This window comes from Peromyscus maniculatus, chromosome 1, assembly GCF_049852395.1.
Source record: "Peromyscus maniculatus bairdii isolate BWxNUB_F1_BW_parent chromosome 1, HU_Pman_BW_mat_3.1, whole genome shotgun sequence".
Taxonomy (NCBI): Eukaryota; Metazoa; Chordata; class Mammalia; order Rodentia; family Cricetidae; genus Peromyscus; species Peromyscus maniculatus.
The window spans coordinates 2,316,733-2,342,502 of NC_134852.1; the positions used below are offsets into that span (position 1 = coordinate 2,316,733).

Sequence of the window (25,770 nt, forward strand, 5' to 3'; positions counted from 1 at the left end):
ACATACTAATTTAAAAATGCACATATTTTGCATTTGATTTCTACAGAGTTGAAATGTTCAGAGAATATTTTAAAAAACTAACTAAATAAAATGTCTTCCATTGTTAAACAAAAAAAACAGCATGGTATTGGAATAAAAAAAGACAATGGATTTGAGTTGAAGGTCTATATATAAATTCACATACCTATGGATACCTGACTCTGTAAAGAAAATAAAAATACACATTTGAAAAAGTAAGGCATCTTTAACAAATGATGCAGGCCTAACAGGATGTCTACATATATAAGACATCTTGTAATAGATCCATGAAGATCTCCCTGCACAAAATTCAAGTCCAAATTTATCAAAGGCCACAATGTAAAATCAAGTAGAGTGAACCAGGCAGGAAAGAAAGTGGGCAAGAACCTTGAAATCATTGGAATAGAGAAAAATTTCTGAAAAGAATACCATTAGTGTACATACTAAGAATAACAATTAATAAACTGGGCCTCATGGAACTGAAAAGCTCCCCTTAGTAATAATCATAAAGACAGTTCTTGGGATTCAACGCTGTATGCTGGTCTCTGTCTTTACTTCTTGCATAATAGAAAACACACTTATACAAGAAACGAAAAAAAATAATTCTTAGAAAAGAAGTCTAACTCTTATAACCTTGGACCAGGGATATATATTTGACAAAAAAATTGCAAGTTACTACTATGTTACAATTTACTTAAGACCCATGTTTTCCTTCAACAGATATGTGACAAATGCAGAGTTCTGATTTTCAAAGATCTCTAACATTCATATATACAAATAGAGATCAATTTACCAAGTTATTCTTCCCTTATCAATTCCCTAGCTATGTCTCTTTTGGTACACTTTAAGTTGAAGTTTCTTATGTCATATGCACTAACAGTCCCAGTCATCTCTTCTCATATCTTATTCTTTGTCCATAGATTATTTCTAATTCTGACATCTTAAGAGCACATTGAAAAGCAGAATCCAAGTGCATAGTCTTTGTAATATTTTTCTATATTTAAGAAAAAACCTTATGTGATTTTAAGTGTGTGTGTGTGTGTGTGTGTGTGTGTGTGTGTGTGTGTGTGTGATTATGTGCACATGTGAGTACAGATAACCTTAAAATCCAGAAGGGGTCACCTGATCCTTTGGATACATTGCTATTAGTGGTTGTCAAGAGCATTTTGTTGGGGATGAGAATTGCATAAGTCCTTCTCAAGAGCAGTACATGACCTCAACTGCTTAGACATTAACCCAGCATCTGCAGTATTCTTTCTATTTGTTTATCAAAACATCCTGTTCTGCTCTAAGTTCTACTGTTCTAACCCCTAGGATGCATCAGGATTATCTTAACATTCCCCTGGAAGGAGGAATATTATTTTACCATCATTGATAAGCACAAGTTCACTCTCCCACAAATATTCTGCATTTTATCTCACCACTCATCTGCCCTCAAAGTGATTTATCCACACAGATATTAAAGTAAGAACACTGATTTTATTTTGAACATGTTTGTATTTTAGAGAAGAAAAGGATATCTCCATACTGCACTATTGTCCAATGGCTAGGTCTTATGAAATGAGTGGCTGTGTGAAAGATTATAGGAGCCAATGTAGACAACAGTAGTAGACATGATACTGCTAGGTAACATCATTAGAGGAAACAGTGAGAGTCATTGTAAAAGGGATAGGTGTTGCATTATAATTCAGCATTTGGTGGTTATGAACCAACTATAGATTTGTCTAATATATAACCAACTATGTATTAGAATTCATGAGATATCAGTTTTGGAAGATAGTTTCTTCCTGATCTTTTGGAGAGAATTTCTATCTGGTCTTAACAAAATTATATAGCACTTGGGAATGAAGACACATCCCAGAATCCCTGCACTGGAAGCCAAGATGGAGAAAATCTCCACAGCCACCATGACCTTACCCTTAGTACTATGGTAAACAGGGAGGAAAGTGATCCAGACACAGCAGAACACCAGCATGCTGAATGTCAGCAACTTGGCTTCATTAAATGTGTCAGGCAGACTCTTGGACAAGAAAGCCACAATGAAGCTTCCCAGAGCCAGACAGGCCAGGTATCCCAGGACACAGTAAAAGGCAGTGACTGAACCCTTCCTGCACACAATGATGATGTGACCATGCTCAGAATGTGTATCAATATCAACAAAAGGAGGAGAAGCTCTTAGCCAGACTGTACAAACAATAAATTGGATGAGAGTACAGATAACAATGATGTAGTTAGGTGCCACTGAAACTAGAAAGGACCTCATCTTTCTTCCAGGGGCAGTGACTTTGAAAGCCAGAAGGACAGTAACTGTTTTGGCCAACACAGTGGAAACAGCCACAGTGAATACAACTCCAAATGTAATATGCTGCAGGATGCATGTAGCTGAGTTTGGGTGGCCAATGAAGAGCAAGGGGCAGAGGAAACAGAAGATGAGTGAGATGAGCAAGATGTAGCTGAGCTTCTGGTTATTGGCTTTCACAATGGGAGTGTCATGGTGCTTGACAAAGACCACAAGAACCAGAGCTGTGAATGCGGAGAAGCACAAAGCAATTAACGCAAGAGCCATCCCCAGGGTGTCTTGATAGGTCAAAAATATCACAGCTTTGTGAATGCACTGGTTCTGCTCTGTGTTGGCATACTGGTCCTCTGGACACTTCATACACTGATCCACATCTGATAGAGAAAGTAAAGTATTAGTATTTCTGCTTCAGCACTTTCATTGACAGGACATTTCAATTATGTGTATTGAAAAAGCATTGCAATATCTGTATTTTGTTGTTGAGGATGTCATTGAAGAACATTGCTGCATAACAATGCTTCCATTTCATAATTCTCATTATCTCTATGGGGAACAAAACCAAAGAATCATTTTTGAATTGATGTGATCATGTGACATGATATTAGAAAGTACAGATTTTTTAATATATTACAGATGCTATGATGAAGTGCCTTATAGTGGTGAATTCACCGAAGTGAACCATACTTTTTCTGAGTGTGTATTAAAATCAGATATCACATGGATTCAATGCCTCCTGATGTCTTTGTCTCTTTTATGAAAGCTGTCCCCATAAGATATGGAGACAGTGTCTTCCACTGGGACCAGACCTCTGATACATTTTCTAGTTCAAATTTGCTGGCCCAAACACATTGAAATAAAAGCAACTCTACATGGAATCAGTAAGTTTTACATGTGTATATATTTATATATGTGCATATATTTATAAGTGTATATATATCAAACAAACAAAAAGCTCATGAATTTAAAAGTGATTGGGTTTATATGGGGTAAGTAGAAGGGTAAAAGTGAAAGATGAAAGTTATATGAATATAATAATGCTTGAGGATGGCAAAAATAAGAGAATTCATAAATACAGCCTCAGTAATATCTTCTTCAGGCAGTAGAGAAAGAAAGCTCCCAATAGTTGTTTGTAAGAAGCAGTAACACTATCACTAAAAGTATAAACTTCTGAATATACTTAGCATTAAAATGACGCTACACCTGGATTCTGTTACCTTTCGGAACAGACAACACCTTCCTCCTTCCCTAATTTATATTTCTGTGAGATCCAGACTCTGTTAGTGTATGCTAGTGTGAGGTAGATACGCATAAACAGCATGATAAAGATAACACAAGAGCTCTTAAGAAGGAGTAGCAATACAGAATGTTTGTGTTGAGCAATAAATAGTGCCCTATTCATAAGTTGTAATAGTCATGATGGTAAGTGTAGGAAACCATATTGTAATTGCGCAGAATCATTGGGTAATTACAGATAGTCACAGCGGGCTTCCAACATGTTAAGTATTTTTATCTAGAATAATTTTTTGTGCACTTTTCTATTTAGTTAATTCTTTTAATGGGCTGGGAACATTGTTCAACTGGGAAGAGAATGTACTGCTCCTGCAGAAGATCTGAGTTCAGTTCTCAGCATCCATATCGGATGTCTCATAACCACCTGAAACTAAAACTGCAGAGTCATTGGAGGCTTCTCTGCTGCACTGTCCCTTGTGCGCACATATCCACCAGCCTCACATCCATACACATAATGAAAGTAATAATAAAGACAGTTCTGCTAATTTTTGTCACAAATAACTTTTATTCCTATGTGTCTTTAAATTTAAAAGAGTTTAATTATACTGTGTTTAATTACATTAGCATATGTTTTACGTGAGATTGCATGGAGTTCAGAAGACAACTTCTAGGAGTAGGCTAACTCCTACTACTATATCAGTCCTGAGGATGAATTCAGTTAATCAGCATTAGTGAGTCATTTTACTTGCCATACATATCCCTTAAGGACTTTCAATATAATTACATAGGATTACAAGCAAAAGTAGTGAAAAACTATCTGCCTATCATTTATATCTAGCAAATCTTGAATAAATAATCATTTGACTAATATGGGCTTTGTAGGTGATAATATCATTTCAATAATTGTGGCTAATTTCTTTCATACAAAACCATTTTAATGGATTACTTTGTGACACTGCTACTGGGTGAAGTATATAAGAATATTGAATGTATTTTCCATATCATGTGTCAATACTTATCGCCACTTTCCTAAATTTCTAATCAAATCAAACCTTTGAGAAGAGATCTCTGGATATTACATGTAGTCTTCTCTCATTCTTAGCAGTTACTAATAATTGAACAGGAAATTATTTTCCCTCTTCATTAATCTTACAGAGGACTTGGATTTGGTTGCTAGCACCTACATACAGTCAAGCAGATCCATTGCCCTATTTTCTTCTCTGCGCACACCTGTACATACCTGGTATGTATAAACTTATATAGGGACACATACATATATGCAAAAACATTAAAAATATTTTGAAAGATTCAAGACCTGAATTTAATCTATGTATAATTTTAGAGGAGATTAATCACTATGAAAGACCTTGTGTAAAGTTCTCTCACGCTGCAGTTTGATTATCAAATCTGTCTCTTTGACAAAATGCCACCAGCCATGAATTTACAATGAGTCAAGATGTGGGTCAAGGCATGAGGAGTTTTATACAGGGACTTTGTTAACAATATTCCTATAAAGACTTAGGAAAATAATTTATTGTGTTTGTGTAGTTCCCTTTTAGACCCTTCTGCATCCCAGTATGAGGGGTGGAAAGGATGATCAATGTGAAAGATTTATAACTGTAGTAAATACTCACTTGTCTCATTAGAAATTTCATTTTCTGGGCAGGGGCTGCACTGAAAACAGCAGACTGCCATTCCCTCCTGCCAGGATTTTCTGAATCCAGGACCACAATCAAAACTGCACACAGAGGGCAGCATCTGAGGAAAATCAGACACATGCTGATGTCAGAAGGTTTACCTACTCCTTCTATAACTATATTATATAGCATGTTTACATATTAATGAGCTAATTTCATATATTCCAAGTGAGTGATCACATTTCTCAGAATACAATAAAAAACATGGGGCCTAAAGAAGCTTAACTGAAAAATATTATCTCCTTCAGCCTAGACTGCTGTCCAATCTGTGAAGCATTTCATTGACCGTTAGGTGATGTAGGAGTGCCCAGAACACTGGGCAGTACTGTCCCTAGGCAAGGCTGCAGGACAAAGCAAGCATTGCAATCCAGTAAGCACTGTTCCTTCAGTGTCTATGATTTGGTTGCAGTCTCCAGAATCCTGCCTTGTCTCCCATTAACTATAACCCATGAGCCAAAGAAAACATTCCTTCTCAATACGCTTAGGGTCACTGTTTAATCACTGCAAAAAAAAATAGCAAGCTGCGATGAATGAACATCTGAAAATGAGAAATATCTCCAAAAATCTCTGATAACAAAGATTAACTCCAGTAAAACAGCACTGCAAAGCATGACAAACAGTATAAAGAGCAAAACGGCTAAAAATTCAGAACCCAGTTTATTTTGTGGTGAGAAACTGGTGAGTCGATGTGCAGTGAGCTGGAAGGTAAAGTGTTTCCTGATGTGGAAAGTCCTTACAAAGACTCTAATTCAGCTGGAACCTCAATAAAAGGTTGTTTAAAGTCAATTGAAGGATTTCTTAAACTGAAAAAAAATGTATATATCATCTTTGTATTACTATGAACCTGGTGATGGGGATTTTTATGCTGCATCAGAAAGTTCCTGATTCTTGCATGCTCACTTTGCATCTTTTGTTTTGCATTAAGTTCTATTTCAAAACCACAACATCTCCTCTGCACAGAATCATCTCATGTTCTCCACAGATACTGATAACTACAATGCTTCCTTTGCTGTTGTTGTTTGTGTTGAAATGGGGTCTCATGGTGTTGTATTGTTTCTCCTAAACTCCCTATGTAGACCAGGCTATATTTCTTTCCTTTATTTTTTTACTTCTTTTCATTTAGTTTTTTAATTTGCTAATATTTTAAAGACTATTTTGAAGAAGAGTGGAGACAATGCATGCATGCTCTTGTCCATTTCTTTCTCATTTATTTTAAGACAGTGGTCCCATATGTAGCTCTGGTTTACTTGGACTTGCTATGTAGGGCAGGCTGCCCACAAAAAGAAAGAGATTTTCTGCCTCTGCATCCAAAGAGCTTAAATTAAAGACATGCAACACCACACACACACCTGCCCATTCTGATTTTAATGGTTATTCTTTTATTTTTCTCTCATTGTGCTACAGTGCTGTCAAAAGGTGTGTAATATTTTGTTTGTGTTCTGACAAATAAAGTTTGCTTGGAGTTTGAGGGTGGAGCTAGTCACTAGTTAATTATAGCAGTCTGGAGGTCTGTACATAGAGGAGACAGGAAGTTACAAGATTGGGTATATTAAGGATGTAGGCCCTTTTGGTTGAAGGAACTGGAGAGGTATGAAATGACTATGGCTGCTCCTCTGGATCTTTCAAGTTTTTACCCCAATATTGGACTCCTGGTTTTTATCAATAAGATTAATTAGATTAATGCTTCATATGGTATTCCAACATGTGGCCTGGCAAAGCTTAAAAAAGGATTCTAGACACACAGAAAGAGGGTCAAGCGCAGCTTCTTGGTAGGCTTTTCTCTGGTAGGCTTTGTTTGCTGACAGTGAACAAAGGGGCAGCTCTTTTAAGAGAAGGCTTCCTGACTAAGTGTTTTCAGCAAAAATAGGGTGGCTCCAATAAGAGGCTCTGCTGCCAAAAACTTAAATGAATTTATGAGCATTGACTCCTCGGTGGTAATGTGGACCCAGTAACTTCCCAGATTTGGCTTGGTAAACATCGCTCCCAAAGCTGGTGGCAAACTTGCCTCCACCATGAGACTAGTCTGTCAGAGAACCAAGTGGGAGGAGCCAGCACCAGCATGCTATGATCTAAGTTACAAAAATATTTTTTTTGTTTCTCAGACAGACAGAAAAGGTTACCAATGCACAATATGGGTGAACTTAGACAAAAAGAGTCTCTTAAACAGTGTGTTTAAAAATATGCATAATCCTGGGAGAGAAAAGAGAAAGAGCATATACAGTCTTAGATTTTAAAATATAGTTTTAAAATAATAAAATAAAGTATTAAAATGGGAGTAAAAGAATATAAAAAGAAATAATCCACATAAAGCTGGAAAATATGCAGAATGTTTGGATTATGTATATTATTATTTTGTCTTTAAAATTTTTTGGTTGCTAAGAGAGCTCAGATTATGGAAACTGCTATATTAAACCAACTTATGATTTTAAAATTATCTGGACTTCAAAATTTTTCAAAAGATATGTTACTTTGAGGGAGAGGTTATGCTTTTGTTTCCACAGAAAGACCTCCTGAAAAATCTCCAATGAAACCTATGGCCCAGGTGATCCAGCATCCAGAACAGCTTTCCAGCATGCTAACTAAAATGATCCAGCCTCACAAAATAATCCAGTCAGGACTTAAACATAATCCTAAATTTTTTCAGGGTCCTCCAAAGATTACCAGTGCCCCCAATCAACAGGAAGTAGTCTAGAGACCTACTCCCACATTCCCAAAATATTGCTCATAAATGTTTGTTCTTATTTAAGGAAGGGTTGGTTACAAATTGTTATTGGTTATACTCAACAAAGGCTAAACAAAGGAGTTAAATATAGAGATATCTTTATAAAAGAAGAAAGGGGAATATAATATAGAAGTGTTGGAGGAAATGGGTAGATTATTGAACTTACTTTAATTCAAAATACAAACTCAAAATATTTTACATTGGTATAGATTTAAATTTATTGACACAAATCTAAAGTTATTTCTGGTATGTTGTATGTATGTTTCTACACTTGTTTGCAGGATTGTGCTCATACAGTTCATTTAAAATGCAATGTATAATTAAAAATACACATTGATAGTCTATAATAGTCAAAATTATTGTCATGTTAGGTATGTTTTCAAGATCATAAACAGATATATTTAGATATATGATCTTCAAACACTTCAGAGATCTACAGAATATGACATTTAAGATGTTTGAAAATCATAAGATTTTTTTATGACAATGATAAATGTCTGCTCCTGAAAGCACCAATCTACTTCAGAAAAGATAATAGGCATCAAAGAAACTCCATATGGAGTTTACTTTCTTTGTGGGAAAAGTTAGCCACTTGGGCAAGAAATAGCCCTTGCCTCAACTGCTGACGGTATGCTGTCTAAAATGGACAAGCAGGACACAAAAGAAAGTGAATGTCAAACTTTTCCAAACAAGGCAGGAGAGTCCTTCAGAAATCCTGTTTCACATGAAAGTCTGTCAGATATGCTAGGCCTGTAGGCCAGAGTTGGATGCCCCAACATTATAGAGGAACATTGGGTAACTGTCCAAGCAGCCTGATGTCCTTGTCATTAGGTAACATTTCACCCTTCTGGGATCTTTGATGGAGTTAAAGATTACATAGCTATGATTATAGTTTTCCTTAGTTATAATAGAAAGTAAATTAGATACAAACCTTTAGACTCACCAAGATAAGATAGATAATTAAGTATTTTCTCTAGTTTTGCCAAATGCAAATGGAATAGATAGTATTACTATAATTCTTACTTAATAACCGTCTTTGTTGAGTATAGTTTCACTATATATAGGTTAAAACCTTCCTTTTAAATTAGGCAAAAAGGTGGAAATGCTGTGAAACAATCCATTTTTACACTATGAATATGTAGTACTCTCATTGACTAATAAAAACTGGCAGACCAGTAGCTGGGCAGGAAGTTAGGTGGGAAAGCCAAACTGAGAATGATGGGAAGGAGGGGAGAGTCAGGATAGATGCCAACCAGCCACCCAGGAAGCAAGACATGCTGAAGGAGAGATAAAGCCACAAGCCACATGGCAATACATAGGTTAATAGAAATGGGTTAATTTAAATGTAAGCGTTAGCTAGTAACCTGAGCAATCAGCTGAGCATTTATAATTAGTATAAGCCTCTGTGTGGTAATTTGGGACATGGCTTCTGGGTATTTGGGAACAAGAAATAAAGACAGGAAACATCTGTCTGCAAAAAGGTTTGACATAGAAAACCTTATTATGTCAAGATGTGTTCCTTCTATTCTGTCAGACTTTGTTTCTTTTTTTTAATCTTAATTGAGGTTGGATTTTGTTAAGAGTCCTTTCTGCACATTTTTAGAAAACAATTGAATTCTATCCTTGAGTTATTCATGTGATATAATACGCTTAACTGATCTACATATGTTGAACCATGCTTGCATCCCTGGAATGAAGTCATCTTAGTTGCCAAGACTGATCTTTCTGTTGTGTTGTTGAGATCTCTTGGGAGATATTTAGTGCAGAATTGTTACATCCCTGTTCATCCAGGAGATTGTTCTCTAATTTTCTTTTTGTCTATTTCACTTCATAACAATGCTTTCCCTCCTTTTAAAGAAGGATTCTATTCATGTTTATGAATAAAGGTTTTCTTCCCATGAAGGTAACAAAGGAATGTCTGTTTTTCTTTTTGAACCAATCTCATTGTCTGCACATTTTGATTAGAAAATGGGACCATTAACATTCCATTCTTATTGAGAATTATTTGTAAATCATTGTCCATTTGTTATTGCAGTATTTGAGACTTTTCTAATACTTCTTTTTAGTGCTGTGTCTATGTTCCTTTGACCTCTTGTGTCCACTCGGTTTTGAGTGTGAAGTTCTTCTAGAGTCTTTCATACTGCTGTTTCAGTGGTTATGCATTCCTGTAGTTGTGTTCATTACTGAACTTTGTTCTGTCTCCTTTTATGAGGGATAATTTTGCTGCATATAGTAACTGGGGTTGGCAGTTATGTCTCTATATGTTTGAAATACATCACTGTTACTCTCCTCCTTTAAAAGTATTCTTAATAGAATCTGCTGTTATCCAGATGGAGCCCTTCTATGACTGAGGCTCTTTCCTGTAGCCTTCAATTTTCTCTGTTACAAAACTAATTTTAAATAAAATATTACAAGCACTTCTTCTTTTCTGGAGTTGAGTCTTTGGTATTTAGATGACTACTATATCTAGAAATCTGTAGGTCATGCTGTATTTTGGAAATTTACAGCTATATTTTACTGGATATAATGTTGATGGCTTTAGTGTGTCCTTCCCCTCTTGTGGCTATGATTTGTAAATTTTATCTTTAATCATATTGACTTGGTCTCCTATGTTCTTCATTCTTCCTTATTGTATTATTTTTGCTACAGTTTGAATTTTCTAATTCCTACTCCTGATCTTCAAGTCTTGCCATCCTGTATTCAACTTAAAATATTCTCTTTTTGAGAATATTCACTGAGATTTATTTGATTTATCTTCCTTTTTCTTTATATGTTTTCATTTGAACTTTTTCATTATTTTGTATCTTTATTGAAAATCCTTTGTCAAATGCTCACTCAATGTCTTATTGTGTGCAAGTTTTCATGATCTCATTGTATTTTCCAGGAGTTGTTTTGTACCCTCTTTGTTTTTTTGTTTTTTTTTTTTTGGAAAACCCTTATAATCATCTTTTGAATTTGTTATTTAGTATATTATTGAATATACTCTCCTTTATGTCTATGACTGTAAGGTTTGGAGTGATGTTGCTTTGATATCTCCATGTTTATTTGTTTGTTGTTAGTTTCTGCATTGGGATTTGCATTTCTGGGAGCAGAGCACTTGTGGAATTGTTTTTAATCCCATGTATTATTCCAGTAGATATTTTTGTAATGCTCAAATGGGGTGTGGTTAGAAAAGACATGAGGTTTCATTGCTGTCCTCTGAGTGAATATTTAGCTCAGTAGCTACAACTTCAGCTCATATGCCCTTTATCCAGAGAATGACCCTTCTCAACACTGAGAAAGAACATTAACTGTAAGTTTCATGCTATCTAGGCCACCTGTGATATCACTTCAGATCATGCTTGCAGAGTTTCCTGAAGTTACAATGTTTAAAATTAAACCTACTTTGTACTGAGCAGTTTGAATTGTATACCTTAAAACCACCCACATTTAAATTCATACCTATATCCTGCCCCCGACTTCCCTTCTGGACCAGAGGTGAGTATGCGAGTCCAACCCAGACCCCATCCCTGGGCACCAGCCACTCCGGGAAGACCAGCCCAACTTGGCCACATGTTCTGGCCACCAGGCGGGTCCCCTTCTAGCCCCACCGGGAGGGATCCCCTTTTCCAAGCCCCCCGGCAGCCCTTGCAATCTCCGCGCCCTGCCCCCTTGCCCATCTGCCCGAGACCCCAGCCACCTCCTGAGACTTAGAGACCAGCCCCCAGCTCTCATGCTGCCTCCGACTTCCCTTCTGGACCAGAGATGAGTATCCGGGTTCAACCTGGACCCCATCCCTGGGCACCAGCCACTCCGGGAAGACTTGCCCAACTTGGCCACAGGCTCTGGCCACCGAGCGGGTCCACTTCTAGCCCCACTGGGAGGGATCCCCTTTCCAAGACCCCCGCCCCGGCAGCCCCTGCAATCTCCGCGCCCTGCCCCCACGCCCATCTGCCTGAAACCCCAACCACTTCCTGAGACTTAGAGACCGGCCACCAGCTCCCATCCTGCCACTGACTTCCCTTCTGGACCAGAGTTGGACAAAAGAACTCCCTTTTGGACAAGAGAGAGAGAGAGAGACTTCCTGAATCTGTCAGCTCTTTCTGAAAAAAGTACACTGATAAGACAAAGAAGGAACCACAAGGAGATGGGCAGACGTCAAGGCAGAAGTACATACAACAAAATGAAGTGCAATACAGCATCACCAGAACCTAGTCCGCCTCCAACATCTAGACCTGAATACCAAAAATTGGAAGAAGCAGAAGAAAGTAGCCTTATGAGAATCTTCATGAAGAAGGTAGAGGCTTGTGTAAAGGAAAAGACAAGAAAAATGGAAGAACGCTGTAAACAACTAGAGGAAAGGGCAAACAAATTAGAAGAAAACAATAAAGCCCTCCAAGAAAAAATAAAGTCCTGAAAGAAAACAATAAAGTCCTGAAAGAAAACAATAAAGCATTGAAAGAAAATCATGAAAAAGTAATGAAACAAAGGAAACAGTCCAAGAACTGAAAAAGGAAATTGAAAAAATAAAGAAGACACAAACAGAGGGAATGCTGGAAATAGAAAACCTGAGTAAAAGATCGGGAACTTCAAATGCAAGAGATGGAAGAGAGGATCTCTGGCATTGAAGATACAGTAGAAGAAATAGTTTCATCAGTCGAAGGAAACACTAAAGCCAACAAAGTCATGAACCAAAATGTCCAAGAAATTTGGGACACCATGAAAAGACCAAACCTACGAATTATAGGGATAGAAGAAGGTGAAGAATACCAATTCAAAGGCAAAGAAAATATATTCAACAAAATTATAGAAGAAAACTTTCCCAACTTAAAGAAGGAAATGCCTATGAAGATACAAGAAGCCTATAGAACACCAAACAGACTAGACCCCCCAAAAAAGTCTCCTCGACACATAATAATTAAACAACTAACTGTACAGAATAAAGAAAGAATATTAAGAGCAGCCAAGGAAAAAGGCCAAGTGACCTATAAAGGTAAACCCATCAGAATAACACCCAATTTCTCAATGGAGACTTTGAAAGCCAGAAGGAGCTGGACAGATGTTATGCAGACACTAAGAGACCATGGATGTCAGACCAGACTAATTAACCCAGCAAAACTTTCAATCATCATAGATGGAAGGAAGAAGACATTCCAAGACAAAGCCAGATTTAAACAATACCTATCCACAAACCCAGCCCAACAGAAAGCACTAGAAGGAAAATTCCAACCGAGGGAAGTCAGATACATACTCGAAAACACAGACAATAGATAAAGCCACAACAGTAAACCCCAAAGAAGAGAAGTACACACACACTACCACCAAAAATAACAGGGATGAACAATCACTGGTCATTAATATCCCTTAATATCAATGGACTTAATTCACCTATAAAAAGACATAGACTTACAGAATGGATAAGAAAGCAGGACCCATCTTTCTGCTGCATAAAAGAAACACATCTCAAATTCAAAGACAGACACTACCTAAGAATAAAAGGCTGGGAAAAGACTTTCCAAGAAATGGTCTTAAGAAACAAGCGGGTGTAGCCATCCTGATATCCAACAAAATAGACTTCAAACTAAAATCAATCAAAAGAGATCAAGAAGGATATTACATCCTCATCACAGGAAAGATCCACCAAGATGAAGTTTCAATTCTGAACATTTATGCCTCAAACACAAGGGCACCCACATATGTAAAAGAAACATTACTAAAGCTTAAACCACATATAAAGCCCCAAACATTACTAGTGGGAGATCTCAACACTCCACTTTCACCACTGGACAGATCTCCCAAATCGAAACTTAACAGAGAAATAAAGGACTTAACTGATGTCATGACCCAAATGTACCTAATAGATATCTACAGAACATTCCATCCTAACCAGAAAGAATATACCTTCTTCTCAGCACCCCATGGAAATTTCTCTAAAATCGACCACATACTTGGCCACAAAGCAAATCTCAACAGATACAAAACAATTAGAAAAACCTCCTGTGTTCTATCAGACCACCATGGTTTAAAGTTAGATTTCAACAACAACAAAAACTACAGAAAACCTACAATCTCATGGAAACTGAATAATGCTCAACTCAATCACCAATGGGTTAAGGAAAAAATAAAGAAAGAAGTTAAAGACTTCCTAGAGATCAATGAAAATGAAGACACCACATACCCAAACTTATGGGACACTATGAAAGCAGTACTAAGAGGGAAATTCATAGCACTATATGCCCACATAAAGAAGTTGGAGAAATCCCACACTAGTGACTTAACAGCACATCTGAAAGCTCTAGAACAAGAAGAAGCAAAGTCTCCCAGGAAGAATAGACGCCAGGAAATTATCAAAGTGAGAGGTAAAATTAATAAATTAGAAACTAAGAGAATAATACAAAAGATTAATGAAACAAAGAGTTGGTTCTTTGAGAAAATCAACAAGATAGACAAGCTCTTACCCAAACTAACCAAAAGACAGAGAGAGAGAATCCAAATCAACAAAATCAGAAATGAAAAGGGGGACATAACAACAGACATTGAGGAAATCCAGAGAATTATAAGGTCATATTTCAAAAAACCATACTCCACAAAACTAGAAAACCTAAAAGAAATGGACATTTTTCTGGATAGGTACCACATACCTAAGTTAAATCAAGACCAGATAAACTATTTTAAAAGTCCAATAACCCCTAAGGAAATAGAAATAATCATTAAAAGTCTCCCAACCAAAAAAGCCCAGGACCAGATTGTTTCAGTGCAGAATTCTACCAGATCTTCAAAGAAGAGTTAATACCAATACTCTCTAAATTGTTCCACATAATAGAAACAGAAGGAACATTACCAAACTCCTTCTATGAGGCTACAATTACCCTGATTCCTAAACCAAACAAGGATGCAACAAAGAAAGAGAACTACAGACCGATCTCCCTCAATAAAATACTGGCAAACAGACTCCAAGAACACATCAGAACAATTATCCACCATGATCAAGTAGGCTTCATCCCAGGGATGCAAGGGTGTTTCAACATACAAAAGTCCATCGATGTAATACACCATATAAAGAAAACTCAAAGAAAAAAAACCACATGATCATCTCACCAGATACAGAAAAGGCATTTGACAAAATCCAACACCCCTTCATGATAAAAGTCCTGGAGCGATCAGAAATAGAGGGAACATACCTAAACATAATAAAGGCAATATACAGCAAACCAACAGCCAACATCAAATTAAATGGAGAGAAACTCAAAGCAATTCCACTAAAATCAGGAACGAGGCAAAGCTGTCCACTCTCCCCATACTTATTCAATATATTACTTGAAGTTCTAGCCAGAGAAATAAGACAACATAAGGAGATTAAGGGGATTCAAATTGGAAAGGAAGAAGTCAAGCTTTCCCTATTTGCAGATGACATGATAGTATACTTGAGTGACCCCAAAGATTCCACCCAGGAATTGATAAAGCTTATAAACACCTTCAGCAACATAGCAGGATACAAGATCAACTCAAAAAATCAGTAGCCCTCCTATATACAATGGACAAAGAAGCTGAGAAGGCAATTAGAGATACATCAACCTTTACAATAGCCAAAAATGACATAAAATACCTTAGGGTAACACTAACCAAGCAAGTGAAGGACCTATATGACAAGAACTTTAAGTCCCTGAAAAAAGAAATTGAAGAAGATGTCAGAAAATGGAAAGATCTCCCATGCTCATGGTTAGGCAGGGTTAACATAGTAAAAATGGCAATCTTACCAAAAGCAATTTACAGATTCAATGCAATCCCCCATCAAAATACCAACACAATTCTTCACAGATCTGGAAAGAATAATACTCAACTTCATATGGAAAAACAAAAAACCCAGGATAGCTAAAAGAAACCTGTACAAAAAAACAACTTCTGGAGGCATCACAATCCCTGACTTCAAGCTCTACTATAGAGCTACAGTAATAGAAACAGTTTGATATTGGCATAAAAACCGACATGTGGACCAATGGAATCAAATTGAAGACCCTGACATTAACCCACACACCTATGGACATATAATTTTTTACAAAGAAGCCAAAAGTGTACAATGGAAAAAAGAAAGCATCTTCAACAAATGGTGCTGGCATAACTGGATATCAACGTGTAGAAGGCTGCAAATAGATCCATATCTGTCACCGTGCACAAAACTTAAGTCCAAGTGGATCAAAGACTTCAACATAAATCCAGCTACTCTAAACCTGCTAGAAGAGAAAGTTGGAAGTAGTCTTGAACACATTGGCATAGGAGATAGATTCCTAAATATAACACCAGTCGCACAGACACTGAGAGAAACAATCAATCAATGGGGCCTCTTGAAACAGAAGCTTTTGTAGAGCAAAGGATATGGTCAACAAGGCAAAGTGACAGCCTACAGAATGGGAAAAGATCTTCACCAACCCCACATGTGACAGAGGACTGATATCCAGAATATATAAGGAACTCAAGAAATTAGACATCAAAACGACAAACAGTGCAATTGAGAAATGGGCTTTAGAATTAAACAGAGAATTCTCAACAGAGGAAACCCAAATGGATGAAAGACATTTAAGGAATTGCTCAACATCCCTAATCATCAGGGAAATGCAAATCAAAACAACTCTAAGATACCAACTTACGCCTGTCAGAGTGGCTAAGATCAAAAACACTGAAGACACTTTATGCTGGAGAGGATGTGGAACTAGGGGAACTCTCCTCCACTGCTGGTGGGAATGCAAGCTTGTACAACCACTTTGGAAATCAATATGGTGCTTTCTTAGAAAATTGGGAATCAATCTCCCCCAAGATCCAGCTATACCACTCCTGGGCATATACCCAAGAAATGCTCAATCATACCACAAGAGCACTTGCTCAGCTATGTTCATATCAGCATTGTTTGTAATAGCCAAACCTGGAAACAACCTAAATACCCTAAAACTGAAGAATGGATAAATAAATTGTGGCATATATACACAATGGAATACTACTCAGCAGAGAAAAAACAATGGCATCATACGGTTTGCAGGCATATGGATGGATCTAGAAAAAATCATCTTGAGTGAGGTAACACAGACTCAGAAAGACAAATATGGTATGTACTCACTCATAGGAAGATGCTAGATGTGGAACAAGGATGACTGGACTGCTACTCACATCACCAGTGAGACTACCTGGAAAATGGAACCCCAAAAAAAGACACGGAGAAATGGACGAGATCTACATGAACTACCTGGTCATGAGTGGGAACAATGAAGGGCGACAGTGGAGGGGAAGAGAGTGGGAGATCCTAACGGGATCAAGAAAAGAGAGGGAGAACAAGGAATAGGAGACCATGGTAAATGAAGACCACATGAGAAGGGGAGGAAGCAGAGAGCTACGGAGGCCCACGGAGATCCACAAAGATACCCCCGCAAAAGACTGCTGTTAATGGTCGAGAGAAGGCAGGAAATGGCCTACTCTGGTGATGGGATGGCCAGACACCCTGATAGTTGTGCCATAAACCCCATCCAAGGACTGAGGAATCTGGATGCAGACATCCACGGCTGGGCCCCTGGTGGAGCACTGGGAGTCTAATTAGTGAGAAAGAAGAGGGTTTATTTGAGCGAGAATTGTTGAAGCCAAGGTTGGATAAAGCACAGGGACAAATAACCAAATGATTGGAAGCACAGGATCTATGATCCAAAGGCTGAGGGGCCCCCAACTGGACCAGGCCCCCTGAATGGGTGAGATAGTCTTTTGGCTTGATCTGTTTGGGAGGCAGCTGTGCGTTGGTGCCGGGTCCTGGGCTCGTTGCATGAGTTGACTGTTTGAATCCTGGGACTTATGCAGGGACACTTGGCTCGGTCTGGGAGGGGGGGGAATGGACCTGCCTGGACTGAGTCTACCAGGTCAATCCCGGTCTTCGGGGGAGACTTTGATCTGGAGGAGGTGGGAATGGGGGGTGGGCTGGGGGCAGGGGGAGGGGGCGAGAGGGGGAGAACAGGGGAATCTGTGGCTATTATGTTGAACTGAATGGTGTTGTAAAATAAAAAAAATAAATAAATACATACCTATAAAATCTGAGGATGCATAATTCATTTACAAATATTTCATTTACAAATTTCCTCAAAACCAATTTTTATTACTACCAATACTTCCCATATAGTGAAAAAATATAGACACTCCCTTATTAGCTTGAATGAACTATGAAATAATTAATGGGACCAGGTAAAGTTCCTCTATTGAGTAATTTATTTTTACAGGGTGTGATTAAGAGCTAGAGAGATGGCTTAGCTTTCAGTAACAATTCCTGCTCATAAAGAAGACCTGAGTTTGATTTCTAGCAGCCACTGTATGGCACTAAGCAGTCTCAAGTTTCTAGATATGCAAATCACTCTTCTGGCATCCATATGCACCACACACACAGCAGTTGCCTGACATACAATATATACAGACAAAACACCAGTACCCACATAAAAGAAAAAAGAAAGAAAAGGCAAGGTTATAATTCATAGAATATCTAATATGGATCATGAAAATGTTAATTTATGGTTAGAGGTGTTGACAATTTCAGACATCTTTGCAAAAATAATTAAACAAAATTGGATTATAAAAATTCATGACTGGTGTATTTTTAATTTACTCCATCTGTGCCCAAGGTTAAGCATAAGGGAGGAAACCACTCCATAGTAATCATAATGTTAACAAGAGAATATTGTTCACTTCACTAGAAATATTAAATCATAGTTACAACCAGTTTTATGTTTATATTTAAAACAAGAAACAGGTTCTGATATGGTAAAAATATACTGTATGCAGTCTGAAATCCTCAAAGGATTAGTAAAGTGTCATATCAAAAAAAAGTGAAAAGAAGAAACATAATATAGGAGGCTAGATATTGGTTCTTAATATGACAATTTATTTCATTATGTTACAAGGAAGCACAAATGGATCTACTTGACAGTGTTACTGCTGTGTATTGGAAATCAGTACAGTTTTGTCACACCCACCTGTCTACTTCCTGTGGCCCACTCTATAATGTCTTCATATAAATGGAGCTGTTGGCCATGTTGAAAATATGGGTTAAACTCTCCTATCTTCACCTTAAGTCCAAGACCCTGTGGGAAATTCCAAATCTGGAAAATATCATACTCTGCCTGAAGTTCTTCTTTTTGGTTCATATTCACTCTGTCCCCAATAGGATTAGTGAAGTGGGTCTTCCTCAGAAAGGAGTGCAACTGAAATACAGGCAGTATCATATTGTGTATGTGTCCTTCCTTGAAGTCAAAAAACATTCTGATTTTATCTTAAAGGCAACTTTATTTAAGAAGCCCAGGGGAGAAATCTCAGTGAAAGCAAATGGATAAGTAAGAGTATCATAATGTTCCTAAAATTTCAGTTCTCTCAGAGGAAACTACCAAACACAAACACAGACATACATGCAGACACAAAACATAGATACTCAATACAAATGTACACCCCCCCACTCCCCCCACACACGTACACACTCATCCATATAAAGATAGACACAAAATACAGCCACAATCTTATTTACACACACATGCCTCAACATTCATATATACATAGAGGCACACAGAGCCAGGAATAAGCATCCAGACAGACACACAGAAAGCATATACACAGACACACACACAAACACAGACAAATACATATAAGGAAAGACACACAGATACAGAAAGAACACAGAGAAACATTGACACACAAACAAATTTATGCCCTCATCAAATGACATATGTCCATATACACAGAGACACAGCAACTCTGATAAACATATGTGTAAGCGTATAGATGGAAACATACAAAACACACACATAGGCACATGTAGACACATTCATTGACAAATATACACATGAAGATATGTGGAGAAAAATCACCCATATAGAAAGACACTGACACAGAGACAAATTTATGCTCACTTCCACAGGAAGACAGACAGCTACTGATAGAAACAAACATATACACAGGAAATCATATGTGCACACAGATACACAGAAAAATACAAACATACACACATACACAGTGAGAAATAACCATTCACACACCTGAATACACATGTATGTACTGAACTGAATCATAGCAATATTATCTGTGTACTCTCAGAATGCCAATTGAGGTCCCCAGAGCTGACAGTGGGGGCAGAATTGATTGAGAGCATGTGTGAAAAACATTCCCTACACGAATTACCACACATTTGACTAATAATGAACAAGGACTCATTTTCGCATTGTGGAGAGCATTCATGAGGAAGGACTGATAAAGCTTCCTGTATTAGAACAGGGGTGATGATAATCAGGTGCTCCATAACAAAATCACTGATCTTCCTTGATTCATTGTGTCTTCTACTCTACGGCCTTTGCATTAGAGATTTACACCAACATTTATGTTTACTTCCTCATTAGGAAAAATGCTCTGAAATCTTTCTATTTGGGGAAATATTTCCTAGTCCACTGAGTTTCCACATCTGAGAGACTCCTAAAGATATGATATTGATGACACCAATATAATATAGTAGAAGAAACACTACCTTCAAGCAGCTAGAACCATGTCCTTTTCCATTGTCCATTGGCTGACTATCTCTCTGTTGATGAAGAATCTCATTCATTGCATGAGCAAAAGCATACACAGCATTGTATACATCATAACAGCTATCAATAAAGGCCATGTCAAAAGTCTCTACCACTAGACAATCCACTGAGGTATTTGATGAGTAGTTCCTCAGGGTCTTACAGTTGGGTGCAGAGCCTTCACAGTTAAAGTTCATCCACTCCAGACTTGCCAGATATTCATCTGTGTATTTTAGAGGGTTCAATGTCTGAACAAAATTTTTAAAACCAGAAATCTCACCATGATGGTGTGCAAAAGCTAGTTTCCCAAGGGATGAGTCAAGGGTAAAGTCTCTCTTACTTGTAGTGACATCCCACTGTGAGGTAGTCACCCATATTCTCTGTATACCTAGAGATTCCCACATTCTAAAGCTCACAGCTAGAGTACTGTCTGTGTCACCATAAATGATAACAACATTTGTGGATGATGTCATTATTTGGTTATAATACAGTTCAGCTCTTGGCATGTATAACTTCATGTTGGCTGGGATCGTGTTCACAAAGGCAAAGCAGACTGCATTTTTTTCCATCTCTCTCCTCAAATGTGAGAGAAATTGGGTACCCTGATCATCGTCTGAGATGGCCAGACCTACCCAGTTCCAGCGGAAGTGAAGGATGATGGAGACCATGGCCAGGACTAGAGATGTGTCCTGTGGGGCCATCTGATACAGATGGGGAAACTTTTCATTATCACTCAGGATAGGATGGAAGGGTCCATAGGTGAGCTGGAGGATCTAGGACACAGGGAGCAGCATGAGATAGCAAGCACTTCTAAAAACTTGTAAACACGTTTTTCTGCAAAGATTTATAAAAAATAATCCTCTCCTATTACTTCGTCCCTCATCTCTAATTCAAAGATTGTAATGTGGAAAGCCCGTCAGTCTCTGAATAATACTCATGAACTACATAGACTGATACAAATGTAAGGCCAGTCCCCTCCTTACATTCTTTTTGGCATCTAGGAATGGTAGCAACAGCAAACCCACCCCATAAAATCTTACCTGCTGAGATTTATAGATGTTCATTATTGTCCCAAGTACTGCAGATGTTGCCCAGTTGGGTCCTGTAAGCATCACTACACACTCGATATCTTCAGAACAGACATAATTAGGGATAACACTATGATCATGTTCAAAAAACATATTGGAAATGTAAAGTTGAATCACATCCTTACAATTAATGTCTGATAAACCAAATTCTAAAGATTTATTTGGTAATAGATCAGAGTTCCTGTTGACCTCATCCACAGTAAAAGCCAAGGACAGAGCAAACTTGTAGTTGTCATTTGATGTTCTGTAAAAGGGTACAGTGTTTATTATGGACAAAGATCAACAGATGATTATTTGTAGTCAATACAAAGACTATCCTGTAATGGATGGTACTCCTAAACTCTCTCAAATATTGAAACAAATATCTTCTGTTGTAAGGTTGGGATAATATAAGAAGCTGAAAGCTTGCAAAAGCATTAAAAGTTCATAGGGCTGGGTCTCCCATAAATGAGAGGTGCCATTGTCATCTTCATCAGAGTGTTTTCCATCTGGTTTGTGAGTGCTTGCACAGAAGTTAAAAGCAAGGGCACAGCTGGACCGGTTTACTCTGGTGACTAGAAAATAACCTAGCTGTCATCATACAGCCTTTGTCCAGTGACTGATGGAGGCAGATACAGAGATCCATGGCCAGGCACCAGGCTGAGCTCCAGGAATCCAATTGATGAGAGAGAGGAGAGACATTGCAGGTGAGGGACATCGAGATCATGATGGGAGGACATATAGAGATGACTGGTCACACTAGTGGAAGCCCATGAACTGTGGACTGGTGGCTGTAGAGCCCCCGTGGGACTAGACTAGGCCCTTTGGATACAGAAGATGGTTGTGTGGCTCAAACTGTTTGGGGGGCACCCAGGCAGGGGGATTGGGTCTGTCACTGGTCTAAGGGGAAGCTTCAGGAATCCAGTGCCTGTGATGTGACACGTTGCACAGCCCTGGTGCAGTGAGAAGGGGCTTGGACCTGCCTAGGCTCAGTATGTTGGGCTTTGCTGGCTTCCCATGGGAGACCTTGATTTGGGGGATGTGAGGATGTGGGGTGGCTTGGAAAAGAGGGCTGGGGGTGGGAGGAGGGAGAAGGGGGATCTGTGGATAGTACGTGGAGTGAGTAGAAAATTTCTTAATAAAGAAAAATGAAAAAAAAAAAAACCTAAGGGCACAAGCTTTGACCAAACAGTAAACCTGACATTGTCTTCATTTTGAAATTCTTGAGCAATATAAAAAATTCATATGATATGTTAGCGAAGGAGTTTGTGTTATTTTCTTATGAAAACAACTGAAATGGCTAAGGCTGTCAAAGAGCAACTGTTAACTACACAATAGTCTTTATGGGGTAACATTTGGCTTATGGACTTACAATTCATTATAATTAGTGGGCAACATAGTTAACATATCCCTCTCTTTTTCTTTCAGGATTATCTATTGCAGGTAAAAAAAACTTTTTTTTAACATTTATTTTTTTTAATAAATTCAAAAACCAAAGAAATATTTGTTAAAAGATGTATGTCTGTATGTGTCTATCTGTATAGACAGGAATAATGATAATTTAGGACATGAAATGTCACAGATCACATGGTATTGAATAACAATTTCCTGTAGTCTAGACAGACCTCAAATACACAGAGCTACACCTGCTGCAGGTCCCAAGTGCAGAGATTGAGGGCGTGCACCTCCACTCCAGTATTGTGCACCTGTTTTATGTTTACACAGGCATGTGATATGTTCACACTGGGTATATCTGACCAACCTAATTATTCTTCTAGATAACATCTTTTGACTACTTTTCCAGTTATACTAACATAATACTGATATCCTACTGGGATTTGTCATGCCAGTATTACATGTTTGTAAAATAGAAGAATATAAAGTATAAAATTTATAGAAAGTACTTATTTTTGTAATAAAAATGGGCAACAAATCAGTTGGAAGAGAATGTTGGCATTTTATGTTCATATTTATGGGAAAAATAATGACTCATGCTTCTTCCTAGCCATTTCATATCATCTCACCAATACACATCAAACATACTCTTTTATTCTGAATGATTTCCTCAGAGTTAAATACAATCAGTTTTTCACTTAGAAATTGTGTCTTTGTCTATAGAAATAGGCACTTTTAAAATATTCCCTTTCACCACACAGAAAAATTATTATTGAAATTTTCAGTAAAAGACAAAGAAATTTGAGACTAGAACTTGTGCACCTCAAGCACTAACTTCTGCATAGTAAATGTTAAGAAACATCAGTTACTTGAGCTTGTCAGAGTTGCCTATTGGTTTAAAGTACTGTGTTTGAAAGTAACTATGAGCAATCCACAAAATCAACATGTGTACAGTGCCCATATTTGTAAAATATGCAGCTATAATTAGTAAGATTACAGAAAGAGAAACATAAGAAGTAAATGTGATATAAGTATCAGACAAGAAACAACATATACATAAAAAGAAAAGACACATGCTTCTTAAATAATGGCAAAGATGAGCTAGTCAGTAATTCTTCTATCCATGTTCGCAAGTGTTGCCAACTATCACATGCCACAGCTGTTACTCAGGCAAGTGACAAGGAAAGTGACAATACATCACTATTAATGATAGCCTCACTTTCCAAAGAATATAAACATATACTTTACAATTCATAAATTCCTTCCCTAGAAAACATGGAGTTCACAGTGGATATGTCTCCTGCTTCCATTCCTGATGCATCTTCAGAAGGCAGAGTGACCACATGCGAGGAATTTGAGAGAGTAACTTAATATGTACCTGAAATCTCTCTGCACCTAGGTGTGGAACAAATGCTTGTGGTCCTAGAACTTGCTCACACTGATGAAAGGACCATCAGCAAACTCTATAACCATTTACTGCAAATTCAAAATTCATGAAATAGAATGGGTTCCTTTTGCTGAGACTGACTACTGTGTTATGAACACTGTCAAGAGGAGAGCTATTCATGATGGATCATGGTAGAGACTGCTTTCTTCACTCCACTTCTATCCTTGTAAGTAACTGGAAGAAAAATAGAACACCCTCTGGACAAAGTAAAAGTGGTAAAATAGCAATGAATCTTTAGAAGAATTTGGAGTCATTTGTTGGTGTGGAGGTAGAGAGAACATGATAGAAGACTCAAAGCATTGCTCTGTTCCTCATCCTCAAACCCCTCATGAAATATTCCTGATGACAATTTACATGAAAAATACAAAAGCACTTACTGTATATTCAAAATGTTGTTGAAATACTCTTTCTCCACTGGCCACTGCACTGTTCTGATGAAGAAGATACAACTTGTCACCAAGTTTTCATCCTTGTCTTCAGTCTTCTTCATTTTCCAAAAGCACCTGGAATAAGTAAAACTGGCCAGGAGAAGTGGAATGTTCAGGAGCAAGAAGAGGAAAATCAAAGTGAACATCTTTGCCCTGCTCTACACTAAGGAAGTGTGAATTGTGAAGTGCTATGCAGATAAGTATATCAAATGGGCACCCACTTATTCCTACCTGCTTTTATTTCTTAGCTAAATGAGAGGCTATTTACACATCAAAGTTTCCCTTTTTCCAGTTATTTCCTCACCCCTGGAGTAATCTTGGACAATCTTTTCCCTGGGGCTTTGCACCTGAGGTCCCCAGTCCATGTGAAAAACATGGGTTAATAATTATAAATGGGGATAGTTCAGTCTCTTGTTCCATGACATCAGTCATGTTTGTAGACATAAGGCCCATGGGATGAAGCCAGGTTGAAAGAATTTGGTCCCAGGACTACCTAGGTTTAGGTGAACATTATTAGAAATGATGTCAGTGTATTTTCCTAGATGACCCACAGTGAAACATAAATTAATGGTTCAAGAAGGACCAACAAAGTTGAAATTCATGGTTACACACAGGGCATTATATCAACAAGTCCATTCCAGGGAGAGGTAGCCTCATTTGTGGAGCATCTGAAATAACAAAGTATGCACAATGGGAACTATGCTACACCAGTGACAGGTACAGGATATCTAACCAAAACCTGTGCTTCCATTGTCTTGAGAACCAATTATCAGGTCAAATCCCAAAATTTCCTGAGTCCTGTTATATCCAAAACTGTCCAGCTCATCACATAATTACATTCTGTGTAAAGTGAGTTCATTTGCATGTTAAATGTTGATTTTTAAATATTCAACAAGATCCAGAGAGATGATCAGATGCT

The 25,770-nt window shown here is 37.8% G+C and overlaps 1 protein-coding gene across 1 annotated transcript; it reads right to left on the reverse strand.

Moving 5' to 3' along the window:
* Positions 1-1,771: 1,771 nt before the first annotated feature.
* On the reverse strand, positions 1,772-24,997 carry LOC102902755 (vomeronasal type-2 receptor 116-like). The gene is made up of 6 exons (XM_006992749.3): positions 24,801-24,997; positions 21,555-21,846; positions 20,475-21,287; positions 18,940-19,167; positions 5,182-5,305; positions 1,772-2,691 (listed from the first exon to the last, which is right to left on the reverse strand). The coding sequence occupies exons 1-6, from the start codon at positions 24,995-24,997 to the stop codon at positions 1,772-1,774; spliced, it is 2,574 nt and encodes an 857-aa protein (XP_006992811.3).
* Between the last annotated feature and the right edge of the window lie 773 nt (positions 24,998-25,770).